The sequence below is a fragment of the Coturnix japonica genome, chromosome Z, assembly GCF_001577835.2.
Source record: "Coturnix japonica isolate 7356 chromosome Z, Coturnix japonica 2.1, whole genome shotgun sequence".
In the NCBI taxonomy this organism is placed as follows: Eukaryota; Metazoa; Chordata; class Aves; order Galliformes; family Phasianidae; genus Coturnix; species Coturnix japonica.
This window is the reverse complement of record NC_029547.1, coordinates 19985080-20008645: the sequence shown is the minus strand read 5'-3', so window position 1 is coordinate 20008645 and position 23566 is coordinate 19985080. Positions and strand designations below refer to the sequence as shown.

The 23566-nt window shown below is 38.3% G+C and overlaps 1 protein-coding gene across 2 annotated transcripts in view; it reads left to right on the top strand.

The window, feature by feature from the left end:
- PDE4D (phosphodiesterase 4D) overlaps window positions 1-23566 on the top strand; it is a 559900-nt gene that overhangs the window by 191170 nt on the left and 345164 nt on the right. Inside the window, exon 1 of one of the 2 annotated variants that reach the window (XM_032441436.1) lies at window positions 5239-5731. The exons of the other annotated variant lie outside the window; for it this stretch is intronic. Coding sequence (XP_032297327.1) covers window positions 5331-5731 — 401 coding nt within the window. The 5' untranslated portion in view covers window positions 5239-5330. Of the gene's footprint in view, window positions 1-5238; window positions 5732-23566 lie in introns of those variants that run through there. 2 annotated transcript variants of the gene reach the window in all.

Sequence of the window (23566 nt, the reverse complement as noted above, 5' to 3'; positions counted from 1 at the left end):
AAGAGACATGGTTTCAGGGGCTGAACTGGCTTTGAGAGAGTCACTTCTTACCATATCCTGTGTTTTGGAGGCTACTACCTCTTTGGTCATCTAGTTTAACTCTTGGCTTGACAGAATGTTAATATTTAAGAGTGTATCATTTCACAAATCTGAGTGGGAGGCTGGTCAGAAGAACTGTTTAGACAGCGTAGCCAAAGAAGACATGATCTGCTGCTTTTGGGAGAGAAGATGCTGCCAGTGAATGTGAATGTACTTCCTCCTGAATACTTACTCTGATTATGCTATGGGAATTCTGTTCAGAAACTAACAGTTTCTGTAGGTGGAGGCTTAAAGAAGTTTTGAAGACTCCAAACAAAAGAGCAGATAGATAGTACTTCTAATGAGGTAAATTCATTCCTCTAGTCATGAGCTAAGCTTAGTGAGGTGTGTTTTAACCGGATATTATCTTTGTTCTCCTTACTGATCTCCTTTCAGCCTTTGAGAGGAAACATGTATATCCAGATATGCAGAAATTAGGTTGTAGGATAACCAACTAAAAGGCAAAACACATCATTAGATTTTTGGTCTAGACTTATTGGCAATGTTTTGTGAAAGAGCAGTTTATTTTGGCCATTATTTTTTTTTACCTTTTCTCTCTCAAACTGGGGAAATACCAAATTTTTACTGTTCTCAAAAGTGAAAATATTAAAAATATATGTATATTTTTAAATTTACTTGTATTTACATTCATTGTATGGAATTTTTTTTTTACAAAAACTAAAGATTTTGATTGAAAGATTTTCAGGGTCTGAAAATGCATATTCAGATACTGTTAGCTTTATTCATGAATTCTGGCACTCCAGGAAAAATTTAAATGATGCAGACTTACATTTTCCAGGGAGAGCAGGTATCTAACTGAGATAATTTCCATTACAGGATTCAGGAAGCAAAAACAGATGTGTATCTGTTTGCCTTTGTTTCATTTCAGTACTGCTAGAAATTCTTCTCCAACAGGTGCTGTAGCAATCAATACTTACTGAAAATATATATATTTTTAAATTATTATTATTTTTTTAAATGGACAAAAATAATCCTAATAATCCTAGTTGTCTTCTATATGATGTTGTGAGTTGTCTCACGCCAACAGAAATTTAAAATAACTTATCTTTGAACATTGGTCATTGGAAGGATTTTTAAAGGTTTATCTAGAGAAAAAGTCTGCTATGTCAATCAGTAGAAATTCATATCCTAATGAGGCTAGAAACCAAATTTACCTTTAGAATTCAGGACTCTCATCATCTTTTGTTAGCAAATTCTGAGTTGTTGTTTTCTTTTTCTGGATGATCTTGAAAGTCATAAAACTATAAGGTTAAGCAAATTCTGCAGAGTTAATAGAAATAAGTCAAAATGGTCTGCTTTTACACCTTTGTTATTTTACAGAAGTTTTGGTAGATGTGTTTACTTCACTGATGGACACTTCATGATTATTTTGTATACTGGCATTTATGGCCACTACAAGTCAGTATAATTTAGCCAGAAACCAGAGCTGACTGCAAATTCTCCATGGCAATGTAAAATTAAGGCTTCAGCCTGAGACACCTGTTTCAGTGGCCAAGCAAACTCAAAAAATTTCTCTCTGGGTGCTTGAACATCACAATGCCATGCTTATAGGCTGCTTTGTAAACCTGATTACTGTCTTGTGTCAGATGAGTTACAAAACCCATGAAGCAACCCAGTTCAGTGATCTGGACTTCAGCATGTATGTATAAGGAATCCACTACACAGGAGTTACAGGTGGCAGAGGAAAGTTTTCAGATTGTCTTGAGTTCTCAGACCAGTCACCTCTCTTCAACAACTTTACCTTGCTATCTGGTCTTCAAGCATAAGACAATTGTCAGGATTTCACTTGGGTCTCTCTCTGTACCAGAAATGTAGGTTCTGTTTCAATGTAGAATAAAAGATTATTCATTCTTAAAACAATCCACTAAATGAATCACTGTCAGCATAAGATTCAACAGGCCGGAGCTGGATCTTCTAGTAATCTATTAATTTCAAATTGCTGGCCAACTAAGGCTGATTATAAATGCATTTTAAATTGCCTTTTAAGAACAGTTTCTGTCATTTTGGATTAAGATTACTGTTATAGTATAGTCATATATATATATATATATATATATATATATATATTATTATCAAAATATTCTGAAACAGAGGGTGAGTAAAAAGGAAAAAGCAAGTCCACTAGACTGTAATGAAGAAAATTAGGAAACTATTTATAAACTAGAAAGTTACTGTTATAGCTAGACTTAATAAGAAATGAAAGTTTTCTCCTGTGGCCTACTTGAAGGAGTAGGTTAGTCCTAGTTAGAATTCAGGATTACTCTTCATTAATCTTCATTAATTCTGAATTAAAAATTATCCATTTATAACATGTTTTGACTATCCATGTGTCTAATTGGTTCCCTCCTTGATCATCTGTGGAAAGTAATGGTGGTTAAGATATATCCCTGACAGCTGGGAAAAGGTTGATGCTATACCCATCCTTGAGAAAGGCAAGCAGAAGGACCGACGTACTACAGCGGTCAGCCTCACCTCTGTTACTGGAAAGGTCCAGCCACACATCTGAATCTTTTTTCAGATATTAAAGACATGTATGTTATGAGGGCTACTCAGCTTATAGATGTACCTAGGGCAGATAATGGTTGATCTATTTTCCTGCCTTCTATATGAAAATAAAAACGTGCAGAGGAGAGGATTCAGGATATATCAAAGCTTCAGTTTAGTAAGACTACTGAGACAAACCCTCAAAACATTCTCATCTGGAAGCTGAGGAATTCTGGAAGGGATGAGTAGGCAGTAGGCTGTAAGGTGGGATCAAAGTGTGGAGAATGATGATTCAGCATCTGGCAGGCAGCTGGTAATGAGCACATTATCATCAGGGGCTGATACTACAGCTGAAATGCCAGCAGCCCAGGAAAGGGCTATGAGGACTGCAGGGCCTAGAGAACAGTGTGATCAGTGATCAGTGCATGAGGGAGCTGAGTTGTTCAGTCTACTGTGGAAGGGTAGCTAAGAGCATCTAAGAGCAGCCTGCAGTTACTCGAAGGGTAGCTGCAAAAGACAACAAATTTGAGCTCCACAGAGGAGCAAGGTTCCATGATCAGGAGTAGAAAGAACATCAAAATCTTCTAGGAATGTGGTAGAACTGGAGAAGATTCTCCAGTGGAGGCTGTAAAATATGTTTTTGGAGCATTTTGAGAGTGAGACAAAGCCATGGCTGATGTGATCTGGTTTTGGTGATACAGTCCTATTTTGAGTGGGAGGCTGGACTGCACAGCCTCAAGAGAGCATTTCTATGACTGTGTGAAATGGCAGTAAGATCAGAGAAACTGTCTAATTTTAAGAGACTAAAGGGAACTAGAAAATCTGAAGTATTTAGATAGCTCTTATACAATAAAGGGATGATGGTAAAGAGAAGGAAAAAGGTCATTTAGTAGATCTGTATCCTATATGCCTATATCCCACACTGCAATTTTCCCAGGGGTTTGTTTTATTTTGGACATCATTCTTTTTGCATGCCCCACATCAGTCTTCTTTCTCCCATCTCTTCCAGTCTTTCTGCCTTCTGTGTGACATGAGCACTGTCACATCCCACTCCAGCTGGGCAAGAGGCAGCATCAGAAGTATTTGGTTCAGAAATAGGCTGGTGCGAATGGATAAAGAGCAAGAGATCCAAAAGTTTGGTAAATGTGTGAGTTCAAGCTCAGGCTTCTTTCAGTGGAAGTGCTGTTGTTCTTTCCAAGTATTTACAGTATTTATCATAATTTATCTGAAACTAGGTGGGGAGATCAAAAGTTAATAGGGCAGTGAGGGGATAGTGGATTACCTAGGACAGCATTGCTAGCTTTGAAAATTGTGGACTTGGAGATCTGTCAAACATAAACACAGATTAACACCTTCAGAGAGTGAATCTTAACTTTAGGAGCTCTGTGTGTCTGGGAAGAAAGACAGACTTTTAAGATGGAGAATGGAAAAATGCATCACCACTTCAAGCAGTTGACATAGACATGCATCTCCATTTACAAGAAATTAAGAAATTTAGAAAGAAATGTATGATGCTTATGCTTATGATTGCAAATCTATGAAGGAATGGCAACGGGAAAGGCAATACCAGTTCTGTGATAAAAGAAGCAGAAGTGTGTGAGGCTAATCAGAACAGTCTAATGAATAGATTAACAGTGATTGGAAGAAAATAAGGTGGTTTTTTTTTGTTGGTTTTTTTTTTTTTTTTTTTGAGAAATGCAGCAAGAGATTTCTGAGGCCTTTTTGCTTAGTACTGACATTCTGGCAAATGGAATAGAAAGACCTGACAAATACCTGTTAACAGTTTTCACATGAACACCTGCAGGTTACTCTTTCATGTTTTGTCAGGAGTGTAGTGATTATATTTTTCTCAAGAATAAGAAGCGTGAGGTTCTAGAATATTGCCACCTACGACAAATATAAATTTTTCATTAAAGATAAACTAATGCAAAAACTTCATTTTTGGAGCATTCAATCCACAAGAGCGCAAAATAATTTGAAATACAAAATTAACTTAGAAAATACTATTTAGGATTAAGTTCCTGCTTTGTAACTTTTACCTTTAAATGTCATTCCTGCAGCAGTCACAAACTCCTGGAACTAGTGGTTTAAAATGTAAGAGCATCTCTGTAAGCAGCAGGCTCAGCACCACTATAATTAAACCTTCCTTGCATTGATTTACAGCCAGTATTACTCGCAGGAGGGAGAGAGCTTACTCATCGGGGAAGATGGCAGACCAGGCGATGATTTCAAGTTGGGGAACAGCCGATTTCTGGACCGAAGATTGAAAGTAGGGTGGTGGGAGGAGGAGTTTAGGGAGCAGCAATCCGTTTATAACCCACTGCAAAGTTCTGGGTGAATCTGAGCGGGAGCAACTTTGCCACCTGCCGTCTCTGCAGCTCGCGTTCCCCCGGGCGGGATTTACGCCCGACCGGTAGCCTAACGCCCCAGGGGGGCAGAGCTGCTCCTGCGGGGAGAGGCGCCGCATTAAGCCCACCGCACTGCCCGCTCCCGGCTCTCCCCCGCTTCGGCTCCATCTCGGCTTTAAATATTTCCGAGCGGGAAGCCAGCCCCTTCTCCTCTCCCCTCCTCTCCTCCTCCTCTCCTCCCCGCCTCCCTTCTTGGGCCGGGAGCTCTCGGCGGCCCGCGCCGCTCCCACTCGCGGGCGAGGGGCGGCGCGGCAGGAGCTGTCCAACTTTTCAGCACAGTTCCACCGTCGCTGCCCGAGGAAGCGGCTGCCGCCGCCCCGGCCCGGCCCGGCCGACAGCATGGAGGCAGAGCACGGTGGCGGCAGCGGCTGCTCCGCGATGCCCAGCGGCAGCGACGGCTCCGGAGGCAGCGACGGTGCCGGCGGCAGCGGCAGCCTTCAAGCCCCCAAGCATCTGTGGCGGCACGAGCAGCACTACCCTCCTCAGCTGCGGCAGCACCACTTCCTCCAGCACCAGCCGCCCCCCGGCCCGCCGCCGCCGCCACCGCCGCCGCCGCCGCCCGCCTCGCGGGGCCGCTGCCTGGCCGGGGCTCGCGTCAGGCACCGCGGCTACTCGGACACGGAGCGGTACCTCTACTGCCGAGCCATGGACCGCTCTTCCTACGCCGTGGAGACCGGTCACCGGCCCGGCCTGAAGAAATCGCGGATGTCCTGGCCCTCCTCCTTCCAGGGGCTCAGACGGTACGAGAGGGCTCGGCCGTGCGTGCGCGGGGGGCGGCAGCGGGGACCGCTCTCCTGCCCGCCATGGCCGCTGCCCCGGGAGCCGCGCTGGGCGGAGGGAGGGGAGGGAAGGGACGCGGCGCTGCGGCGGGGCCCGGGGCTCCGGGATGCCGGGACCGTCGGCACGTCGTGCCGCACACACATCGTCCGCGGGTGGAAGAGCCAGCGCTGAACACGTGGGCGGGAGGGCGGCCGCGTCGGTGCCGGCGCGGAGCCCCGAGCGGAGCTCTCCGCTGCGCTCCGCCCCGGCCCCGCTCCGCTGCCCGCGGCTCTTGGCGCTCCCCGCGCTCCCCGGGAGGATGCCGGGTGGGGAGGGCTGAATGCGTGTGCTGCTCGGGCGAAGTTAAAATAATCGAGCGCTCTGGGAGGTGGGAGGCAGTCTGGCAAATCCAGGGTTAGGGTCTTGCTACTTTGGATGGGCTTAGATGAGAAAATAGGCTAATGGTTTCGTAGCCAAAGGGAGGAGTCCGTCATTTAGTAGTCTATTGTTCCCTGTTAAATGAGCTGTAGATGTATTTTGCAGTGTGTGGCTCACCAATGCCCATTTTGCCCTTGATGGCTATCACAGACATTCCTTCTAAAACCAAATTCTCTGTCACAATCAGTAGGATATTGTATTTGATCGATCAATTCATTATTCTGTCTTCATTTCCAGTATCTGGAACCACTTCCTTTTCGTGGAAAGCCACAGGCTTCTGTTTGAATATTAAGTGGACACTGTGAATAAAAGATTTTTGCTGAGAACGGTGGGCAGAACAGCAGTACTTAATGCTCACCCTCTAGATTTTTTATTCCCCGGGTAATCAGGTTTTTACAGTGTGATATGCTCGATGAATAAATAATAGAATCCTTGCTGTATGAAGATTGCTTTGTGTGTTTCTGTGGTACACACTGTGTTCTTTACTATGGAGCCTTGGCCATAAATCTCAGCGAGACATACCTGAATATTCTCTGGCACTATTGCTCTATTTCTACTCAATGCTTGCCTCATTTCCACTTTGACTATAATTGAGAAATAAAAACAGGTTCAGGAATTCTAAATGAGAGCTGTACATCAGTAATCATTAAAATGTCTTTCAATACCTTTGGCTTTCAAGCAGCCATTCTGTGGCTACACCTCTGTATCACTTGTGTGAACTCATGCTTGTCCGAAGTTAATGATGTTAATTTTTTCACAGTGTAGGATTTGAAAGAACAAGTCATGTGCATCAAAATTAACAAATATTCAGTTTAATGCTCTTTTCAATATAATGCTATTTCTTTCACAGGGAAAAAAAAAAAAGGAAACAAACAAACAAACAAACAAACAAAAAAACCCAAACCATTCACTATGTGTCTGGGTTTTTAGTTTTTAAGACCAAATATATTTATCTTTTTGGAAGGCGAAGAAGTTATGTTTTTGTAAATCACAATGGTTGGTTTGAGTACACTCAGCCTTTTTTCCATGACTGATGAGTTACTGAGGGGATGACAACTCATGGTAGGAAGAGTACACATATCAATTTGTTTGTGTGTGTGTGTATGTGTTGGCGTTTGGGGGCCATTTAAGAAACTGAAGGTACAATTCCTCTGGTACCTGTTCAAATAGGAATTTAAAATTATTCCACAGTGTGTTTTTTGTTTTTTTGTTTTTGTTTTTGTTTTTGTTTTTGTTTTTAAATCTTTTCTTTCTCTAAAACATGCAGTCATGTTGCTTTGATAAGACATGCTGCTTTAAAATTGAAGATGTCAGTGGTTTTTACTTTCATTTTAAAGGATTGATAAAAATGGTTCAGATAGGCCTCTGTTTTAGAATTAATAAAGCAAAGTGGAGTAAAGAAGCTTAGTAAAACTGGCTGTTCCATGGCTTTCTTAGAAAAAAATATATTCTCATAGTTAAACTTCCCAAATGTAATGAAGAGCTATAATATGGAATCACCAAGTGAACTGTTGCAAATTGCTTTATGAATATATTCACGGAATTTCAGAAAAAGCCTAGCATTTCCAAGACTTTCATTTCAAGTTCTGGGTCAATTGCTTTTTCATGAGGAGCAAAGTGAAGTATATACTTAGTACTCTTCTGAAACAAATAGCTTGCAAAAATCCCAGTACTTTTGAAAAAGACGCCAATTGTTTTTGAAGCAGTTCAGTTCCTTTATCATTTCACATGATTTTTGTTATTCCTCCCATACTCATGAGAAGAACCATTCCTTGATAGATTCCCTTGGATTTATTATGATCTAAGCCGATAGATTTGTCTTACAGAAAAACTCATGTTATTCTCTTGTTATGAGGGAGTGAGGAAAATGGTGTACAGAGCTATAAAGGAAACATATCGTAGGGATGGTATTTAAAATAACTGGCTTATAAATGAAAAATGTTACCCAAAACTTCTTCTTCTGTTTGGTTTTTTTTTTTAATTTTTTTTTTTTTTAAATTTTCTCTCAAGTGATCATCATTCTTAAAACCCCAGTTAAAATCATCAAGACACACCTGAGGCGAAAAATACACAACTTCAAAGCTCCTTCTGTTTTAAGTTTTGTAGAAAGCCTTAAAAGATGTGGGTTGTTTTTTGTTTGTTTGTTTGTTTGTTTGTTTGTTTTTTGGATTAAGAAATGGGGACAAAGAATTGCGTATGGTGATAAGGGTTAGAAAAGAATAGCACACCTTTAATACCCAGGCTGAAGAGAGTTAACATTTTAAAGGTAAAATCAATGACCAAAAGTTCTAAATGGCATCAAAGACCTGAAAAACACAATGCTTTTGCAATTCAGAAAATTAGGTATTATTTTTAATGCGTGAATACTTCCTTTGGTCCAGTATATCACTTCAGTAATTTTTACACAGTTTATTTAGCACAGTTGTATTTCTTTCATAGAATGTAGCATTGCATTACATAGAATAGTGTATCATCATAATTGACTGATGTATTTTTCCTAAAGTCTAGATTGTTTCTTCTTTTCTCAAACCGAGAAGTGCTTTGAACTGACATACGTGAGAGTTACAAGAGAAAAGAGAAAAAGAGAAAAGAACAGAGAAGATATGTGGGAGCATCTTGGATCTTTTCTTCTTTTTTTTGCCATTTGTTTATTGTGTGGTTTTGGGCAAGTCAGATAACCTGTCCGGAACTGTTTTCTCATGTGTAATGTATGAACAGAAATGAGTCATTACAGATTTCTGATAAAATTATATTTTTAGGTCACAAAAGATACTATGTATCTGTGGATGGGATTATTGGAATTGGAAAATAAAGACATCAGCTCAAATATTTGTCCAATTGGTAATACAAAAATACTCTATATAACAAATTGAGATGGTATTCTGGTTATTTTAAAAATTTCAAGTATATCTATTTGCTTCTCACATAACTATCATTATTGCATGGTCTGTGTTCAAAGTTTAGCTGTCTTTAAAAAAAAAAAACACAAAAAAACCCCACACTCACAAAAAAACCCCTAGTATTTTTAAAGGCGATTAGTCATATGTCAATTTAATCATCTTGCTATATCATCTTGCTGTGTTCTATTTTTCACTACTGTAATTTCAACCAGGAAAAAACAGAGAAGAAATACCGTAGGTCTTAGTTCCACTACTCATGGATTTCCCCAAGATTTCCTTAAGACACATCCTAATTTCCTAGACCTGCACCTTCTTTTCTGTCAGATTTTCCAGAACAGTATTTCCTTACAGTAAATTGCCTGTAAATTTTATCTGAAGTTACTTACAGGTCTAAGTTTCTTCATGAAACCAGAATTTCATCTGTGTTTAAACACAGGCAATTTTACAACAGTGAGGCAACATTTGCCTTTGCAATCCAAAATCATAGTGCTTGTTCCCTAATTGTGTCTATTTTAAAACTGTATAGAGCTGTAGAATCTTTTCAGTTGGAAGGGACGTGCAGTGAACAGGGACACCTACAGCTAAATCAGGCTGCTCAGAGCCTTTTCCATCCTGACCTTGAGTGTCTGCAGGAACAGAGCTTCCACCACCTTTTTGGACAACCTGTTCACCACCATTACTGTAAAAAAACTGCTTCCTTCTATCAGTTATCCTTATCTAAATCTCCCTGCTTTCAGATTGAAACCATTTCCTGTTTTACTTACACAACAGATCTGTTAGCAGGGTCTGTCCCCTTATTTCTTACAGCCCCTTTTAGATACAGAAAGGCAACTCTCCAGTCTCCCTTCAGCCTTCTCTTCTCCATGCTGAACAACCCCAGCTTTCTCAGCCTGCACTCACAGGGAGATGTTCCATCTCTTGGATCATTTTTGTGACCCTCCTCTGAACTCAAACGGGTGTGCAAACTCTCAACAGGTTGCTCTTGTACTGAGGACTGGACATCTGGATGCAGCACCTCACGTGAGGTCTCACCAGTGCAGATTAGGGATGCAGGATCTCTTCCTTTGACCTGCAGGCCACACTTCTTTTGATGCAGCATGGAAGCAGCCATTGGAACTTCTTCAGTCCAGGAAAACTCTCTCCTTTGCCTTTTCCTTTCTTGTAAAGAACTAGGTCTAACCAGGCACAGCTTGCATGGGGTCTCCCAAGTTTCCTTTTTTTAAGTTTATGCCTCTCCCATGAAGAGTCAAGAAACCAAAACAACATCCATCACTGAAGGCAGTGTAATAGTGTTTTGCTGGTACAGAGACTTTGTTCTCTGTTACAAAAAGAAAGGAGAATAACCACATTGTTTCTCGACTTTCTGAAATCTGAGATACTGCATAACAATATACTCATTTAGCTTAAACACTTAGTTTCTACAAATCACCACCTGGAAAAATAATGGTGCCTTTGAAAATCTCGACAAAAATCTATTGTGTGTTCCAATAAAATACACCCTTCTTTCCAGTCTAAAAACCATTCTGTTCTTCTTCTAGGGTAGAAAAGCTGCTCTTCATGTATTATGTCCCATCTACTTCCACACAATGCAAGGAAGATGGAAATAAATGTTTGCAGACTTATAAACCAGTAGAAATTACTCTGAATGTAGTAGCAGTTGCTAATTAAGAATTTTGTTGTTTACTTGTCTGGCAGCTTTTTATTGCTTTGTTTACTACTAAGTGGTACTGGCATCAAGATGTTACAATAATTGGCATATGCTAACCCCTCAAACATAAAAATAATTTTTACAACTTAGTAAACATTGTTGAATTAATGTTCTTTTTGAATTATCTGCGAAGACAAAGTAAATAAGAACCTCATTTTTTTAATGTTTTATGTAAGTGATTATAAGGACCTTATTCCCATTTGTGTTTCATGATGCTCATATCTTTAGATTATTAGAGTTTTGTGACCTGTAAATCCCAAATAGCATTAATTCTCATGCTGTGGGAATTTGTAAAAATATTAGCTTATGAAATTCATGTGTATGAATATACTTATTTGAGTGTAAATTCTGTTGCAAAAGAATGTTGCCAATTCTCTATTTATAAAATACAGAAACCTGGTAATTTATCAAGTCAAGCCTGTCATAGTTAAACAGAGGTCAATCAAGACTTAAACTCTTGTAATTGAAGGCAATGTGTTTCCTAATGGGAACTATATAATCCTTTTTTTTTTTTCTTCTTTTTTTCTAAATTTTTTTTTAAAAATATTTATTTATTTATTTATTTATTTTTATTATTAACAATTTTTTACACAGAAGTTATATAAATATTAGTAGAGGTATCATCCAAGAAGTAATAATGGAACTGAAACATAAAGTGTCATGGTTTCAGCTGTGTGGTGATTAGCCACACTCTTCTTGCAACACCTGAGTATATTGCTGTGGGTTAACTTAGACGGGAATTTTGCATATGATACCAGAAGAGATTTAGGGAATTTCATATTAAATGTATCTTAACATGAACTAAATCATTTTGTTGCACAGTGTTCCTCTGTTAGAGAAGATTTTGGAACTAGTAGATGGTGGGAAAACCTGTGAGATTTTGTTGATGTGCTAAAAATGTAAATATGAGCGGAATGTATAAATCCAAAAGCAAGGCAGAACCATTTGACTGTTAAGTAGGTAGTCTTGATGGGTAAGTTCCAAGACTGACTTTTTTTGACAGTGAGTGTTTTACAAAGAAAGGAGCATTAGATGGACCCCACTTAATATCCCCTGATGGACAAATTTGAAAGAAATTGGATATGTGCAGAGATGTGGAATGTCAGCTTTCCTTTGTAAGTTTAATCAGTGTGAGGTATATTGCATCTCTAGAAAAGAGAAGGATTACTTTCTAAAAGAGTTTGTTCTTATAAATGGGAATGTAGCTTATTCCTAATAACAAAGTTTATTTTATTTTAGGTAAAATAGTGGCTCCACCACTTTATTTGAGTTAAATTCTACTGATGAATGACAGAAACTACATTTACTGATTCTTGTTTACAATGCATTTTCCATTTTTTATAACATATTAACCTTTACTACTTGGAATGAAAATGTATAGTTAAGGTATTAAAATTGGTTGATGTTTATTTTGAATGTAATGATCTTGTTATCTTAATGACTTCCTTGATGAATTGAAGCTTTAAACTATAAATAGCAAGAGTTACAGTGAGGGAAGCAGTATCTATTGGTTATTCATAGCTTTGAAATGTCCCACGGAATTACAGAATCATATGGATTGGAAGAGACCTCTGGAGATCATCTAGTTCAATCCACTGCTAAAGCAGGCTCCCTAGAGCAGGTTACACATAAAAGCATTTTATGGATTTTGAGTATCTCCAGAGAAGACAAATTCACAACCTCTTGGGACAACTTGTTCCCACTACTGTTCATGCCCAAAACACATTTTGTTTTTTTCTGTCCTCTCTCTTGTGTCTTCCCAATGACTTAGTGCCTCCTACTGTGTTAGTTTGGTAGGCTAGGATAGTGAGACGCAGTTTATACTGAAGAATGTGAAGGGTGGAGTCTAAAATGGCAGTGCTCACGCCATTGGAACTGACTGGGAAATAAGCCAGGCCAATCAAAGAGTGACAGATGTTCCTGAGGTTCCTCCCATGATATTAGGTGCACCTTAAGGCTGCGTGGAGGAATCCTCTTGCATCCCTCCAGAGATTCCCGCGTCCTCTTGCATAATTACAACTACAGCACAGAAAATAAATTGGAAGAATTAAGAAAGTTGAGTGTGGTTGCAAGGTCATTATTTTGTTGCAGTCATAGACATGATAGGACAGATTGAATTATTTGGAATGCTGTCATGGATGGCTATATACTTTTTAGGAAGGACAGATCTATGGAATGTATGGAACTCTGGCTAGGGATTAATGATGAATGAGCTTATGAGTGATGATTAAGTGGGAAATTAATGTGGGGGACACCGATTTGAACACTCAAATACTACAGCTTACCTCATTGGGAGAAAGAAGTTGATGAGGCCCTTTGCAGACAGCTGAAAGTACTCTTTCATAGGCGCTGTTTCTCATGGGGAACTTCTATCACCCTGATATCTGCTGGAAAAGCAAAGCAGCCAGGCACAGCCCAGGAAGTTCCTGCAGTGTGTTTAGGAATACTTCCTGCTGCAAGTGATAGAGGAGCCAATGAGGAGAGGTGTGCTGCTGGAACTTGTTCTTACAAGCAAAAAACGACTGGTTGAGAACATGAAGGCTAGGAGCCACCTTGGAAGCAATAATGATGAGATAATGGAGTTCAGGAACATGCATGGAAGAAAGAAGGAATTAAATGGGATTGCAGCCCTGAATTTCAGGAGAGCCAAATTTGACCTTTTCTAAAACCTTCTTGGTGGTATCCCATGAGTTAGAACATTGAAAAGTAAGAAGGCACAAGAGGGCTTGTTGACATTCAACTTCTTCCAAGCTCAAGATTGGTACATCCCAAACAGTAAGAATCAGGCAAAAGTGGCAGGAGACCCACATGGATGAATAAGGAGCTCGTGAGAAATCTCAAATGGAAGAAGAAATGAATGTGTAAAGGGGTCTGGCCAGAGCCTTTTTTGTTCCCTGGGAGGGATACTGGAACACTGTCAGGGCCTACAGGGATGTGATGAGTAACACTAAGGCCTTAGAATTAGATCTGATGAGGGAGGTCAAGGACAACAAGAAAACATTCCTTAAGTACATCAACAGCAAAAAAGAATACTAAGGAAAATGTAGGTGTTCTTATGAATGAGGTAATGGAGGACACTGAGAAGGCCTTCTTTGCTTCAGTCTTTACTGTTAAGATTTCCCCAGACCCTGGAGATCAGAGAGAAGGTCTGGGAAAAGGAAGACTTACCTTTGGTTGAGAATAATCTGGTCAGAGATTGCCTAAGCAAACTTGACACACACAGATCCGTGGGCCCTGATGGGATACACCCATGTGTGCTGAGGGAGCTGGGAAAAGTGATTATGAAACTGCTCTCTATCATCTTTCAAATGTCATGTTGAATTGGAGAGGTGCCCGAAAACTGGAGGGAGGAAAGCCCCTGTGATTCCAGTCTCCATAAAGTGCAGGAAGGAGGACCTGGGAAATGACAGGCCAGTCAGCCTCACCTCCACCCATGGGAATTTGATGGAACAGCTAATTCTGGGTGGCATCTCTAAGCAATTGGAAGAAACAAGGTTATCAGGTGTAGTCAACATAGGCTCACCAAGGAGTGAAATCACGTTTGACCAATCTGGTAGCTTTCCATGATGGAATGACTAGCTGGGAGATGAGACGAGGGCAGTGGTTGAGGTGAGAACAGTACCTTGACTTCAACAAGGCTTTTTTGGTATTGACTCCTATAACGTTCTCAGTGGTAAACTTAAAAATGTGGGATAAATGAGTGGACAGTGAGGTGGATTGAGAACTGTCTGGCAGAGCTTAGAGGGTCAGTGGTTCAGAGCCTAGTTGGGGAGTCAGTACTGGGTCTGGTCTTTTTTAATATCTTCATCAGTGGCCTAGGTGAGGGGATAGTGTGCTGATGGTATGAAGCTGAGGGGAGTGGCTGATACACTAGAAGTCTGTGCTTCAATTCAATAAGGACTAGACAGGCTGGAGAACTGGGAGAAGAGGAATCTTATGAGGTTCAGCAAGGGCAAATGTAGAGTACTGTGCCTGGGGAGAAGTAACTACATTCATCGGTACAGGTTAGGGACTGATCTGGTGTGAACAAGCTCATCTGAGAAGGACTTGAGTGTTTTGGCAGACATCAGGCTGGCCATGAGCCAGGAGTACAATGTTGTGGCCAAACAGTCCAATGATATCCATGTGCATGGCTCGCAGGTGATCTTCCCCTTCTACTGTGCTCTTGGTGAGGCTACAACTGGAGTACTACATCCAGTTCTGGGCCTCCAAGTTCAAGAAAGATAGTGAACAACTGGAGAGAGTCAGTAGTGGGCTACAAAGATGGCTAGGGGCCTGAAGCATGTCCCAAATAAGGAAAGGCTGAGATACCTAGGACTTCTCAATCTAGAGATGACTGGGAGATCTTGATGCTTTTAAGTGCTTAAAGGGCAGGAGTCAGGTGGATAGAATTAATCTCTTTTTGGTGGTACCCAGTGACAGGACAGAGGTCACAAAAAGGAGCTCCTGCCAATTCAGGAAATTAGAACAGTCAGAAGAAAGTTAAGATGTAAGTGCAGTACTTGAACCCATACCTCTGATCTGAGCTTTAATTTCTTTTCTTTCTACTACTTTTCTGTGGTTTGCAATGGAGAGCATTACTTCGTGTGGATGCCAGTAAGATAGGAGGTGGAAAAATGGGCCCTGAAGCCAATTATATTATTTCATTTTGCTGTTATCTCTATAACCTACTTCAAAAGATGTTCCCAAATTTGGCCTCCCTGAATATTAGGCTCAGTTGTTCTTCTGGTTGACACAGTGTAGAAAAACTGCTGCAGAGCTCTGTGCTGTGTGTCTGTAGAGGAAAGCAACAATCTCCCATCTTTGAAATCTTAAAAGTTAATAGAAACTTCATTATCTTTGGAATAATAATTTAGCTCAGGTTTTTTTATTCCTCCTGAACCAGTCTTATAGCACTTGGTCTTTATCCTAACCCTACAACAGGGAGATTAATTAAAAAACAAACAAACACAAAACCAACCAAAACAAACAAACAAACAAACAAACCAAACAAAAAAAACCCAAAAAACACAAAAATAACCAGCAACAACACAAAATTAAAAACCTGTAAATGTATGTGTAAATTGATATTTGTGTGTATATGTAAACATACACCTTCAAAGACAACAGAAAACATTCAGTCATCAAAGGAAGCCCAACTGCTGAATTTAGATTCAATTAGTAATATAATCTTATATTAGAAGTGGAAAGCAGATTGCTTCAGGAGAATGTGAAGTACTACAGCCATTGCATGAGAGCAGAGTAAAGTTACCCCCTTCAAAAGTCATCTTTCCCCAACACTCTCCTTCTCAAATGTTGAGACAGAGGGACAAAAAATTCAGTCCGATTTTGAAACTGAGAAGTCATTATATGGATACCTCTCAGTCATCACTACAGGTTATCACACCTATGTTTTGGGAGTCAGTTGGGTTCCCTTTTCTCCTACAGAAGCTGACTGTAAAAACTGATGAAAGATCAACTGCTATGAAAATTACCTTTCAGGTTTTGGACACGTTAAATTAGTAGATGAAACAGAAGCAACCTCCCATCTAATGACAGGATAATGTTTGAAGGACTGGCACACTCTTCAAGAACTAATGTTCATTTCATTTCCCTCTGCTCATTTATAAACAACAGATCATGAGCAAATCACATTTCTCTATGCACTGATATTCTAAGGACTTTCAGGTACCCATTGTCTTTGGCTGTGAGAATAAAACCTTATACACATAAGACAGCTGTTTTGATATATGTACATTGTTTTTTAAGCTTCCGTGTTTGTGAGGAGAAAAATGCCTCTGCAGTATTCAACAATTTCACTAGTGATCCCTTTTATTTCTATTGATTAACAGAGCGAATGAAGAATACTGTAGCAGAAATTACTGAGCTGACCTCCTGAATTTCTGTTTTCTTTTAATATTGGTTATAAAAATGCAAAAGAAACATAATTTTAACAAATAATAGCACCCGAGTGATATTGAGAAATAAAATAATGGACTAGAGGAATAGAAATTGACTAAATCAAGATTTAGTGATGATACCTGCTAAATTTTTACTACAAGTGTCTTGTAAATCTCACCATCTTTTGATTACTTTCTGTCTAACTGATTTCAGTCACTACAGAGATTGGTTGGCTTTCATTAGCAACTAAATGACTTTACAGTCATGCATGCTAACTGGCTTTCCAGTAACAGGAAAGGTGATCATCTGGAAAAAGTAATTTTGATATGTGACATGAGGTAGTTGTGAGCAAAGTAGTCTTTCTTACACTTCATACTGCTAGAAATGATGTGTGTCATCATGAAAATATGAATAATGTGGTTTCTAGTATTGATCTTTTGATGATTAGCAGTCATCTTTGGATTATGGAAGATTTCATCTTCACTGTCTATTTTGCTCCTGGAAATACTCTGTAATATGTCAAACACCATAAATTACATTCTGCAAAAAGTATTTCAAACTTTCTGCATATCTTAAAATCTTATAGGAAAAACATATTGCTTTTTAGTGTCTGGGAGAGATCTCAGGACAAAATCAGCTACACCAATGTCAGTTCTTTCATCTAGACACTTTCAAGTTTTGACCCATACCTTTAAATATATAATGCATTCAAAATTGATCAAAGCATTCCACTATCTATGAAATGTTAAGAGTGAAGTAGCATAGATTAAATGTTCTTCAAGTTATACTGCTGTTTATTCTTTCTTCTGACCACATGGCACTAATGAATTGTAATCAGTTTCTAGTGCTTTCTGAAAGAATTGCTATCTAATCTGGTATCTTGCAGTTCCACAGTTTATCCCAGTTGTGTATTTCTGCTACTCTTATAATAATATGAAGACTGCTCTGAAAGTAGTGCTTCCTATTTTATGATATTTGTCCACAATGTGAAAAGCAGATGTGGGTGATATGGCAGTAGAACTTGAACATTCCTGCCAGTATTCCATTACATTTTGTTGCTGTGTGACAGATGGCAGCAGAGGGGCAGTCTGACAAAAGAACATCTGACATGGAAGTGGGTATGAAACTGAATGTTTGGTATGTCACTGAATTCCTCTGTGCAGAAAAAATGGCACCCACTGACATTCATCTTCTCTTGCTGAACATATATGGAGATGCAACAGTAGATGTGAACACAGCGAGGCAGTGGTGATGCGTGTGGTGACAGGTACATGAAAGACAAGCCACCTTCCGAACAGCCATTCAGAGCTGTCACACTATGAAATGAAGAGTGCTCCAATCAGCTTATCCATGTAAATCAGAGGATTACAACCTGGGGGCATCATATGGAGCTGAATATTAGCTTCAATGCATTGGAAATGATGGTGGCAACATTGGAATGTTTCAGAGCTTGCATAGGTGAGTCCCACAAATGTTCATGCAGCAACAGAAAGAACACTGTATGCAAATTTGTAAGTACCTACTGAAGCAAAATTGTAGGATTAAAGTGACAGTTTCCTGATTTGCATCATTCCTGGTGGCAAGATATGGTGTCTCCACTACAAGCCAGAATCAAAACAGTAGTCATTTAATGGTGGCTGAAAGATGGGCTGTGTAGACAAGATTTTTCTAGCAGCAATGCCATCATAGCAGCTGGGAACCACTGGGCCATCTCTGCTGGTGCAGATTTTTGAGTGTGGCGTACAGGCTCTTGCCTATTTCTGGAAAAAAAAAAAAAAAAAAGAAAAAAAAAAGGCTGAGAATTCACTCTATTAAATAGTGTTATTGCATTCTTTGTATCCATTATAGTATCCATGAATTTAAATGAGGCATTACTTTCATAGCAAACTACAAGAGTATATATCATATACATTGCTATGCTCATGAAGCATGAAAAATGAGTATTATCATAGGAAGCACTGTTAGATTGCTAAATCTTTTGGTGCCTTATTTTTAATTGTGCAAACAGCTAGAGGAAAAGTTTGTGACTTGATGGTCCTGTTAAATTAACAAGCAAACACCATTGCCTTAGTAGCAGAAGTATAAGTGTAAATAATGAAAAGATTACATAGTGTTGTTTTTTAGTGGCACATAAACACTCAAAGAAGTAAGTTAAAGTGACATTTTTCTTGGTATGAACTACACAAAAAATAATTAAATTATTCATTGTAAAATTGTTATGTCTGTTAAATAATGCAGCAATATAGAGTAACCCATGTAAGTGGAAACAACCAACTAAGCTTTATCTGGATCACACTCAGAAGCAGAAATATATCAGCAAAGTTTCAGTTGTAAACTTCTTCTGTACCCTTATCCAGAATGTGCATTAAATCTTTCCTGATATATTTAATGACTCTAAATGTGGTTGAAAAATTAATAACTGGATCCAGGAAGAGCATAGTACAAGACTGTAATGGGAGCAAAACATTCTGATTTGACAAATATATTTTTAAATTGTTTTAGGAAAACTCAATGCCCAAAATAGCAATTTTAACACTTGATTTTACTTTCATGTGAAATATATTTCGTACTTTACATAAAAGTGTATTTCAAAATATATTCACATCTCATAGGATTAATGAATTTTAAAGTGTGGTGATTTGAATCTCAGGTCAGAGAAAAAAAATCCATGGTGTGACCTGGCAATGAAAAAACTGAAAGAATAGAGAATAGAAACTTAAAAAAGGAGAAGACTGAAACCTAAACACATCCGTCTTCTGCTCTTCCAACATTTAATATTTTTAGGCAGTTCATAAGTGGAAAATTATACAAGAAATTATATGTAAGTATATGTCAATTAGTATCAATTGACATTGATTTTTGCTTTATATACCTCACTTTTAAGGTTAGGCACCAGGCACCATATAGTGAAATGCATCTTCTTCTGCCTCTGTTTCTACTTGCAGGAACAATGTATATCAATCTAATTACAATCTTAAATTCTTTGAACTTCATCTTCTTAGACTTGGCACCAAGAAGTTGTTAAGGCCAAGAGATCCCAGAGTGCAAGAATTTACAACCATATAGATTAATTTAGAAATGAAGCTGAGTGCTTTTTCAAGATGGTGGTGCATGGTGGAATCATTACTGTAATTAGTAGTGTAGTATGATTGGCTGAACACAGGTTTGATATATACAGCGCCAATTTACACCCATTCTGGCTGTACCTCAAGTATCCTGAAAGCTGAATCTTTTCCTAAGTCTTTTAAATTTTTCTTGTTCCAGTTTTTCCTTAAAAACACCGGAGAGGTTTCTAGTTTATGTGCAATAAACACCCACAATTGTAGAATAAAATATAAAATCAGTAATGAATATTGCTACACAAACCTCCTCATCTTTCCAAATGTTGGATACATTCTGAACATCTGGACACATTAGTAAGTACTTAATTTAAGCAGCTTCAATCAAATTCTTGTTTTTTTCCCAAAGTAAGCTTTTAGTGTCCTGCATCTTCAAGAACAGACAACCTCTTCCACAGTCCCATTTTCAGAATGAGAGAAATAAAGATACCAAGATCCTGTGTCTTGTGTTTGTTTCCTAGAGAGAGCAAAGATTTGACTAGAATTGGTTTCCTCAGTGTCTCATCTCAATATAAAATGTCATGGCCCTAAGGAAAGATATGTGTAACTTTATCAACCCTCACCCTACATGTGATAACTGAACTGCTTATGTATGAGGGCTGCTCCAGTAGTAGTAGTGGCTTCTGTTTGGTTCGTTCTGCTGGCCTGTGATGTCTGAGGTGAATTTTGGTGGTATGGCAGTAGACACTGAACCTTCCCACCGGTATTCCAATATGTGTTGTTGCTGTGTGACAGATACCAGCAGAGGGGCAGTCTGACAAAACGGTGTCTGAAAAAGAAGTGAGTATAAAGCAAAAATGTGCCAAGAAATTCCTGCATAAGAAAAAAGTGGCTCCTACTGACAATCATTGACAATTGCTGGATGTTTGTGGAGCCCAAACAGTGGATGTGAGCACAGAAGGGTGGTAGGTGGAGACAGCTATGTGAGAGAAAAGCCATGTTCCATATGACCATGCAGAGCTGTCGTGCTATGTAGTGAAGAGCATCTCAATCAGTTCATCCATGTGAATAGGCTAATGGTGATGACTATGTTGTAGAATAGTATTTTATAGGTAAGGTCTTGTGCTATTAAACAGTATTATTATGCTCTTTGTATCTGTTATATTTTCCACGGAAACAAACAGAAGGCATTAATTTTGGAGCAACCTATGCATATGAATTCATAGAAGATGCCTAAAGCCCAAGTAGGGTAGAATTACTTCAGACTTCTCAAAGTTTGTTTGATATGTGTAGAATGCAAACCAAACCAAACACAGCTGATTATTTTGAATAGTTTAGAAGTATTCAATTATGTTTTCTTCTTTATTATTTTATTCTGGATAACAGTGATGACTAACCGATTATGCATAAAACTTGCACTAATTTCCTTGCTTCTGAGAAATGGGATGTAGCTGTATAGTTTATTACCTGGATTGTATTAACATGAGGAAATAAAACAAAAAAAAATGTTACTTTTATTTCCCAACTAGATCTCTTGTTGGATCTCTATATCATCCTCAATATACTTGACATCTTTGTTTTGCCAATTATAAACTGGTAAATTTTATTCTTCAACAATTAGCTTCCTAAATTTTATTTATGTTAAAAAAGCTAATAGTATATTTTCAATGTTGTTATAACCTTCAAATTATTATTATTATTATTATTATTATTTTTAACTTTAGGTAAAATAACTCCCTTTGGAGTTATTGCACGTTACTAAATTCCAGATGCAGTGGTATGTAGGGGTATTTGGCAGGAGCTGAATCAAGTCTGGAGAATTTACAGTGCTGAGGTTATATGCTGTATAAATCAAGATTTAATTGATTTTATGTATTCTGATTAGTTATTTACAATACATAGAACAGTAAGCATGTTCTTGATTGAAGTGTTTAGCACTGGTTTTGATTAATAAAAATTCTATCAATATAGAAACTAAGAATATTGTTTGCATATTTTACATTATTAGGTGTTAATATTTGAATCTAGCACTCATTCTCCTTTTTTTCTTCGGAAAAAAAGTCCTTGTATTTGTTATGGTACTTGTGGATATAAAATAGTTTTACATGAATAGGCAGTAACTGATCTGGTTACATAAAGTTATATATAGCATTAATTTCTTAGGGTATATTCTGAGTTACAAAAGCCAGAAAATACGCATTACTTTCTAATGGGCTCAGGCACAGATTTGTCATTTATTTTATATATAGAGTATATCTGTTATAATTAGAATGTTATCACTGTCTTATTTTTGGTAGCATTGAGACCTCACGATGACTCATTCCAAAGGTCAAACCACACAGAAATAACTCAAAAGATGCTAAAATTTAGCTATATAGTAAGAGATTACAGTTAGCTGCAAGCAGATAAATAAATACAAAGAAAATAGGCAGCAGTTACAGTCACCTTCACCTGGATCAGAATTCAGAAGTACCTTTAAATTGTTTCTTTCATACATGCTGCTTTCTTGCTCACTTAGAACAGAAGACAAACATTCAAACTGAAGTATCTGGGTATAGTGTATCAGCACAAGAGAACAGCACAGTATTTTTATAAGGCAGTGTGGTTGTGAAATACCAAGTGTTGATCTCAGAAAAACTGTTTATGTTTGTTCTCAGAAGTGAAGCATATTCCCAAGTCATTCTGTAAGTACTGTACCAGCACCCTGTAGTTTTTCAATGATGTGAACTTCTCTTTCTGCGTGCAGAGATTTTATAAAGCATCTGAGTTTGTTTATTTCCGTATAATCTGACAGCATTTCTCTCCCTTGGAATGAAGGGCATCTAAGTGGAAGGAAGGTGGTGAAATCAAATAAAATTGCCTTTTTTTTCTATTACTGATGAAGAACTTAAGGAACTTAATGGATGATTCAGAAAATATTAAAATTTGAAAACTAGGGAAATTTGTAAGTACTTTAAGTGTTGCAAATACTAGTTTTCACTTTTGTTTTGGTTTTTATTTATGTTAAATGAGCTTCTTACTTGTTTCTGTTTTGTTTTTTATGAGGAGATATCAGCTTCTTATATTCAAGCATTATTTTATGGGAAATTCCATCATTAGGTATTATCTGTCATAGGCCTAATGTATGACAATAAGTATGACTTGCAATTATACCTACAGTACTTGGTCCCATGCTGAATTGTTCAGACAGGCTTAATTAATTTAATTCATACTCGTGTAAAATATTATCAGATTTTATTATTGTTATTATTACTATTACTATTGTTATTTTATTGTTATTATTATTATTATGGCTAATCTCATGGGAGAAAAGTCGCTTCAGTGGAATTTAGAAGAGACTAAAGGGTTGCTTTAATAATTTACTTTCTGGTGAATTTCTTCCTAACTTCAAGAAAAGAAGAGTTTAAGCTTGTTTGAAACTTTGACGTGAGGGTTGGCATTGTGAGTTAGTTTAGAAATTGTCATACAGGAAATAAGATATAAATAAGATGGAGATAACTAAGGAAGAACCTCAAAAGTAAAAAGTGCAGCTTGTATTTGATTCTATAGAAAGTGTAAAGACAGCAGGTTAAATCCATCAGGGGAGAAATAGATACTGAAGAAATGGTTTAGATAGTTTTCTTTGCATAAGTATTCTAACTGAATAAAGGGGATTTAGAATAATTATACTGTGGATTTTAGTGTTTTTAGTGCAGATGGATAGGAAGAAGGGTATCTAAAATCTGGAAAATGGGTTTTGCTTTTTAATGTGGTCTTAACTATCTTACATAGAACATCCCTGAACAAGTATCTGTTACAAAGTGTGGTCTTTGGCAGCTGCAGTCACTACTA